Below are 7,746 nucleotides of genomic sequence, written 5' to 3'. Positions count from 1 at the left end.
AATTATATGGAAGAGATGAAAAAATCTGCTTCAAGTCATGATTCAGGAAGGTGGTCTTGGGTTTTACGAATAAGCAAATTGGCCAATGCATTGTTCCTCTATGGTCTTTTCTACTTGAGTTTCTGCTTTGCCTTTCTTTCATGATGGAGTCAAACTCATGATATATAATTAACCTCCATAATATGTAATAAACCTTTCTTCACTCTCTACTTGCTTTTGGTCATGACTTTATCAAAGCAACAGAGAACCAAAGTAGGACAGCCTGAACCCCTAGCTCCTGGGAATTGGAGACACGGAGTTTCTGGGTCTCACTAGCTAGCTGGTTTAGTCAAAACAAGGGGTTCCGGGTTCAGTAAAAGTAAGAGCTTTTGTCTCAAAAATAATGTGGAGGTCAGTAGAGATGGCTATTTGAAGTCAACCTTCCACCTCCACAAGTATATGTGTAGGAACGCACATCTGCCCACTTATGTGCACACACACGTGCATAAAAGAATGAAGAGCCAGGTGTGGTGCATACCTCCTGCAATCCCAGGACCAGGAGAGAAACTTTAAGACCAGCCTGACTGCATGAGATCTTGTCTCAAAAGGCAAAAATACTAAGGGTAGGTATGGTGGTTACCCTCTACAGTCCCAGCACTGAGAACTCAGGTCCTCATATCTGTACAGCAAGCACTTTACCCACTAAGCCATCTCCTCAGCTCCTCTAGCTGCCCTTTCTTTTCCTTCTTTTCTTTTCCTCCCTTCCTTCTTTCCTTCCTTTTTTTTTTTTTTTAAATTTGGAGATTGGATAGCTTTGGTTATCGTGAAACTCACTCTGTAGACCAAGCTGGCCTTGAACTCACAGAGATCAATCTGCCTCTTCCTCCTAAGTGCTGGGATTAAAGACATGTCTACCATGCCTGGTTTTGATTGTTAAAATTTTCCTTTTCAAATTATTATAAGGTTGCCTCACCCTGTCTGAGCTTCAATAGATTCATTTTGCAAAGCCTGAGACTAGCCCTAGGCTCCAAATATAAGAGACTAACAGTAACAAAAGAGTTGAGAATTGGGGTGTTGAAAGACTGGCTATGGGGTTGGGGATTTAGCTCAGTGGTAGAGTGCTTGCCTAGCAAGCGCAAGGCCCTGGGTTCGGTCCTCAGCTCCAAAAAAAAAAAAAAAAAAAAAAAAAAAGAAAGACTGGCTAGAAGTAAAATTCATACAGTGTACAAAAGAAGTAAAAGGAACTCTAAAAAATGTAGGACTGGTAGAGTAATATAGAATAGTAGATATGATAAATAGAATATTCTACATTCAGAGCCCCCAGACTGTGATAACTAACACTTAACCTGTAGCTGAGCACCAGGCCTTGTCAGAGACCATGCGCTATAGTGAGTCAGTGCAGCTTGGTGGACATCAGCTGTCTGCAATTCTCCTGAATCTATGCTACTCTAGGGTGCTTGTTCACATGGGAGGTGGCTCACCAGGGCACTGTACTACAAAACCACTCAGAAGTAATGATAACGAAAAGTGCCCCCCACCACACCCTATATCAGGGAAGTCACAGCTAAAGAAGGCGAGTGTGAAGGAAGCTGGGGACTCAGCCAGAGTCTGTAGCCTGAGGAAACAGGAAGTAATCTGCCCTATTTGTCCCTTGTCACTCGGTGATAGGAACTGATAGTATGTCAGATGGCAAGGCAAAAGGTATTTGACAATCCCAGGCCATTTTGAGAGGGAACAGGTCTCCAGGCAATCGGAGTGGCACTGTATCAATCCCAGTCAGAGAAACGATGAGAACTGAGGAACTGAGGAACTGAGTGGACGTGATGTTGAACTGTTCCCGTGGATATTGAAACCAGTCAGACATTACAAGGGGTTGGAGTGGAGTAGAAACTCAGGAGTCAAGCTGTTTCTTTAAGCATCTGTCTGCATCTTAGTCAAGTGGAGGACTCCGATACAGGTCTTCTGAACTAGAATAATAGCTGGATATATTCCCCCCACCCCAGAACTTTGTTTCCACAAGTGCCAATTGAAGAAATAAATGTGAACATTTCAAATGTATAAAAGTCAAGAAAATAGTATACCAGGTCCCATCAGCCAGGTTAATGTATGTCCAAATATGCCTCATTTCTTTTAGGATTTTTTTAAATTTCTAACAAAATTCTACTCCTTTCAACTCCAATTCTATGCTCATTCCTTTTTCTGTTGCAATCAGGAGGTTATCATTGTGCGCATTCTTGGTCGTCAATCACTGTTTTAGGCAATGGAAAAACCTTTGAAGGGCTTTATCTTTTTTTAAAGTAGGGGTTTCACATAACCCATGCAGGCCTCAGACTTACCAAGCAGGCAGGAATGGCCTTGAATTCCTGATCTCCTGCTTCTGCCTCCCAAGTGCAGGGATGACAAGCTTGTCCAGCTCCTTTTTAAAAAAGATAATGTCACCAGAAATTAAAAAAAAAAAAAAACACAACAAAACAGAAAGAAACTAGCTACCTAGGGTCTTCTCGAGTATTCCTTAGAATAGGAGGAAGTAGGCAAACCTTTAAGCAGGTAGATTCAGTGGTGTGAAGCTAGACTTTTGTTCTGTTTCCTCAGGCCCTTCTGGGAAGCCTGCTCTGTTCTTGTGACCTCCAGTATCTGTTTTCACCTTCATTCCCAGTCATCAGCTCCATTATTAGCTTCCCAACGCAGCCTGTGTTCTGTCGTTAGTCCCGTCACGTAGAAGGTGGCCTGCCCTGACATTGTTCTGTAACAAATGTAGCTTTTTCACATTTCAATGTTGCTGTGCTGGTTTGTGGCCCTCTCCACCTTTCCTTTGTTATAGCAATTTTCTATAGCTAAATGTTAAAACTGAAGGAGGAAGGTGGAAGTGATGAGACACATTTATCCTCCACTAAAGAGACTGGGGCAGGAGGATCGCCATGAGTTTGAAGCCCATCTGATCAACATTATTGAGTCCCAGGCTATCGCTTCTCGGCCTTTTGGCTAAGATCAAGTGTGGCGTCCCAGGCTAGCCAGGGCTATACAGTAAAACCTTGTCTCCACAAAACAAAACAACAACAACAACAACAAAAAAAACCAAGGCAGATTTTTACCCAGTGGATACTGGCCATGGGCCTATTTTGGGCTAAACTATATTCCTGAAGTGATTCAGACTTGGCTTGTCCTCATGAAATATATGTAGTACCTCAACAATACTGCCAGCTTTTGTTTGCCTGTAGAGTAAAATTTGCCTGAGTAATTGTGGTGTTGTCCAAATGACATATAAAACTGTGTTGAAATAGGTCACACTAAGGAAGTAAATTTATCAACAATTGGATTCTGTTTATTTCTATTACTTAGATTTGGCCATGGCTCAAATCCAATTAAACTTTTGATCGACTATATTTATTTTACTTGTAAGTACAGCAAGCCAAAACCACAGAGGTAAACTCTTCATTTTACAGAACTATGGACAGACCCAACTACATCACCGAATCTTAAAATGTTGGTGTTAAAACCCAGAAACAAAGTACTGAGACAGGCGAGCATAGGAATAGCTTAGAAATTTGAGACTCTACTTGGCTTGGGCTATGTTCAGTTAGCTCCCTTTGCTAATAATGCTTCTAGCAACATGTTGGCAAGCTGGGATCCCCACATACATCTGCTTTAGGCTGCACATATACCTGCTTTAAACAGGGGACATATGGTATTCTCGTTAGCACTATTTTGATAATGTTGTGCCCTTGAGTGCGAATTGTCACATGGCTGCTATCAATCTTGATAGTGTGCTCCCTTTGATCTGCACTGTTGCTTCACCTTGAATAAAGTTTCTTTGCTACTTTCACAATATGTGGGAGCCCTTATTTCAGTTCTTTGAGGAACCAAGAACCTGGAAAAACCTGGTCCAGATTGTGACCACCAGTAACACTACCACACTGTATACTCCCTTTATGCAAGATCCTTGAAAATACACGCTAGCATCAAAGGATTGAGAGCATATGGGCAGTTGCCTATGATCTGGGGACAGGAGAGGGATGAATGAAGGAGTTGAAAGGGCACATTTTTTTCTTTCAAATTTTGATTTTTTTGAAAACAGCATTTTATAAAATATACTCTATTTGCATTATTTCCCTCCCAAACACTCCCAAGACCCTCACCCCCCCTCCCCTCCCATCCAGAACCACACCATTTCTGTCTCTGCTCAGAAAACAAGCAGGCACCTTAGCAATAATAATAAGACAAAAACAAACAAGTGGGAATACGACAAAATAAGCAAACAGAAGAAAAAGAGCTAAAGAAAAAGCACAAGAAACACGGATAGATGCAATGACACCTGTGTTCCCTCTCCCTCTCCCTCTCCCTCTCCCTCTCCCTCTCTCTCTCTCTCTCTCTCACACACACACACACACACACACACACACACACACACACACACACACTCACACACACACTCACACACAGAAAAACACAGAACCAGAAGCCACATTATAAACGCAAAGGACCTATAAGGTTTAAAAAATAAAGCAAAATCAAAGCATACTGTGACAGTGCATGATGAGACAAAGAACACCCAGAGTCCCCACTGGGTTTATTTCGAGTTGGCCATCTACTGCTAGGAGTGGGGCCTGCCCTTAAGAGTGGTTTGTGTATTCCATGAGATTCTGTTGGAAAAAATTAATTTTTCATTTCTGACTGTTATTCATTAGGGATAGCTTCTGGATTAGGGGTGCACATGTACACCTTTGAGACTGATAGAAAAAGTTCTTCTGGATCAGTGGTTCTCAACTTTCCTAATGCTATGACCCTCACATTATGGTGAACCCCCACACATACAGCATAAAATTATTTTGTTACTACTTTATCAGTGTAATTTTGCTACTGTTCTGTATCATAATGGAAACATCTGACTTGTGAAATATATGGGCTGTGATCCTCCCGAAGGGGTCCTTTAGTACCCAAAGGGGTTGAGACCCACAGGTTGAGACCTGCACTGATCTAGACTGTGTGATTGGAACAAAATAGCCTGTAAATGTCAAAATTATTCAGTTGGCCTGGGATAGGGCTCAGTTGGTAGAGTGCTTGTCTGTCATATAAAACATCTTAGGATCGATCCCAAACACCCCATAGGTTGGGTGTGGTTCTGCATGCCTCTAATCCTAGCACCTGGGAGGTGGAGACAGAAGGATCAGGAGCTCAAAGCTAGCCTCAGGTACAAGAAACTGTCCCTATCACTATCACCATCAAAAAAGCAGGGAGGTGGGGAACAATGAGAGCAGGATTGTGAGACTTAGCAGGAAACAGCTGTAATTAACTGGCTGCCTCACACAAGTGTGGAGAAGTGGCACCGGCCTGCATTTGCCAACATAGAGCTGTACAGCTAAACTTTGCTTTATCATAAATTTCTCTGTAGTATGACTACTTTACCTGGTGCTGAAAATGTCTGACAATAACAGACCTCTCTGGATTCGTGAGCGAGGCTGCTTTGCAGATCGCTGTTTGAAACGCATAGTATTTGTTGATGACAAGAAGTGAATCTTTCGGTCTGTAGTGCAGACAGAGAGGACAAGTGCTCTTTTGTTCTCGAGTGCTCTGTCTCCAAGCATATTTCGCTCATTTTCTGTGACTGTTTCTAAGTCTTTGCTAAGGGTACTGCAGCTGGACTGTGGAGTGGAACCAGGTCCAGAAAAAGAATTGCTAAAGAATGCAAGTAAACAGGATGTCAGATGTTATCCTTAGCCTATTTCCCTAAACATAGCTTTTTTGGCTACAAAGTAAAATGCCATTCTTCCAGCTTCTGCTTATATGCAGCGATGGCTCACAGCAGGGACAATTTTCATTTGCTTGGCACGTTGTCACCATGCAGCTCCACGTGTTTTGTGAGGAAGGCATGATCGTGACACACGCTGTCTCTGTAAGATTGTCTGGGGACATCCGGCCATTTGTGGGAGGAATTTTCTCAATCCACCTAAGTCTTTGTTTGAGCTCTCTTTTACTAACACAGCTCTCCACCAGGCTCAGATCGTCTGACCTAAGAGCCAGTTGGCATCCTCCTCCTGACAGAAGCCAGATTTTTTCACTGAGGCTAGACTATATTGACAGTATTTTCCCAGTCTGCCCCATGCGTGTCTCATTTCCAAAGCTCTGTAAAGTGCTGGCTCACTCCGGTTTCCACGAGCACTTGCTGACTTTTCTGCCTCCCCAGCATCCTCCTCACTTCCTTTCCTTACAGCTTCTTGCACTGTTGTACGTGTTCCTCCCTTTGAAAAAAAAAAAAACCTAATGAGTTTGTTTTTCAAGTTTCGAAAAAGAACCGGTGATGTTCTCCCAGGAGTTTGTCCATTCCTTATCATTCCTTTCCATATCTTTAGGTATGATCTCTGTGGTTTAGAAATCCCACGTTCCACTGTTGTCAGAGAAAAGTTGCCTTAAACCTTTGCCCTGCAAGCACCAGAAGAGTGCTCATAAAAAGGAAGACAGCAGCAGATGCAATCACGGATGTGGCTTAGTCCTCACAGCTGCCCCGAGAGCTGTTCAGAGCGTACGAGAGCCTCAGTCATGAATCCAGAAGAACGCGTTGTGACCTGGCTTATATCTTTGGGAGTTCTAGAGTCCCCCAAAAAGACCATCTGTGATCCAGAAGAGTTCTTGAAGTCTTCGCTGAAAAATGGGGTAGTGTTGTGCAAACTCATAAGCAGACTTCTGCCTGGCTCGGTGGAGAAGGTAAGGTCATTTTGCTGTGTCTTCGGAAGTGCTTTCCACCACAGAGCAGCAATAATATCATTCTTGAGATTTTTCTATTGCCGGGTCATGGGAATCCCCTTCTTCAATATCTTTCTAAAAGTTAGGCATTTTTATTTACTGTCCTTATACTTTGAAAAAGTCAGAAAACGAAATGTTATCCTTCAGTAATTGGCCCCCTAATGTTACCCTACTAACACCCTGCTACAGGACTGCCTATCGGGAAAGGGAGGACAACCTTATTATGCGCAAATTTGCTGTTTGTGGAGATGCACATTAAACTTCTCTGTGCACTTGAGGCATGTTTTGAAATTTGAGTACATGAGCCTGTGGAATAATGGAATCATTTATAGTTGATCTTTCTGGTATTTGAGAGTTTGTCTAAAAAATAGATGGAGACTTCCTTGTTAAAAAAAAAAAAGATCATTGAAGAAAAGTCTATTAACAAGTGTCAATGTTATGTAAAACTCCCCCAAACCAAAGAGAAACCAACTATATGCATTGAAGGCAATGGCATTCAAAGTGAAACTAAACCTTGCTTTAAAAAAAATTTAAGATTTTTGAAGTTAGAAGCCCATGTTGTGACAGTGGACGGCTTCTAAAGTAGGTGCTTTGTGTCATTAAAGGTAGGGTACTTATTGTAAGTAGAGTAGAGTACTTTTCTTAAGGTCACTGTGTACATAACTTAAATAGGGATCTTTTTGCCTCTTTGGAATCAGTTCTATTTTTATGGGACAAGTAGATTTATTTATAATTTCTTAAACATGAAAAGCGGTGATTAAACTGATAAGATATAGACAGACATGATAAAAAATGTGGTGCCCAGTCATAGTGAAATATCAACAAATTATCATGAGGAGTAGAGGGGGGTAATCAAGGTAGCCTTCTTGGGCAAAGGTAGGATCTAAACTATAAATATACACACACACACACACACACACACACACACACACACACACGTGTGCATGTGTATATATGTGTCTTAGTTTCTCGGATTTGCTAGCACCACAGTTGAGTCGAAGGTACGAGAAAACCTTCTTAAATAGAAAC

The 7,746-nt window shown here is 42.0% G+C and overlaps 1 protein-coding gene across 7 annotated transcripts in view; it reads left to right on the top strand.

The window, feature by feature from the left end:
* Window positions 1–5,214: 5,214 nt before the first annotated feature.
* Window positions 5,215–7,746, top strand: part of Arhgef6 (Rac/Cdc42 guanine nucleotide exchange factor 6) — a 120,079-nt gene continuing 117,547 nt past the window's right edge. For 6 of the 7 annotated variants that reach the window (XM_039099908.2, XM_008773653.4, XM_008773652.4 and 3 more), the window contains exon 1: window positions 5,215–6,678. In XM_039099908.2, coding sequence (XP_038955836.1) covers window positions 6,442–6,678 — 237 coding nt within the window. In that variant the 5' untranslated portion in view covers window positions 5,215–6,441. The remainder of the gene's footprint in view (window positions 6,679–7,746) is intronic. The other variant, NM_001005565.2, reaches the window with a different exon arrangement.

The sequence above is a fragment of the Rattus norvegicus genome, chromosome X (assembly GCF_036323735.1).
Source record: "Rattus norvegicus strain BN/NHsdMcwi chromosome X, GRCr8, whole genome shotgun sequence".
Lineage (NCBI taxonomy): Eukaryota > Metazoa > Chordata > Mammalia > Rodentia > Muridae > Rattus > Rattus norvegicus.
Note: the sequence above shows the minus strand (reverse complement) of the source record. Positions and strands in the feature narration are given on the sequence as shown.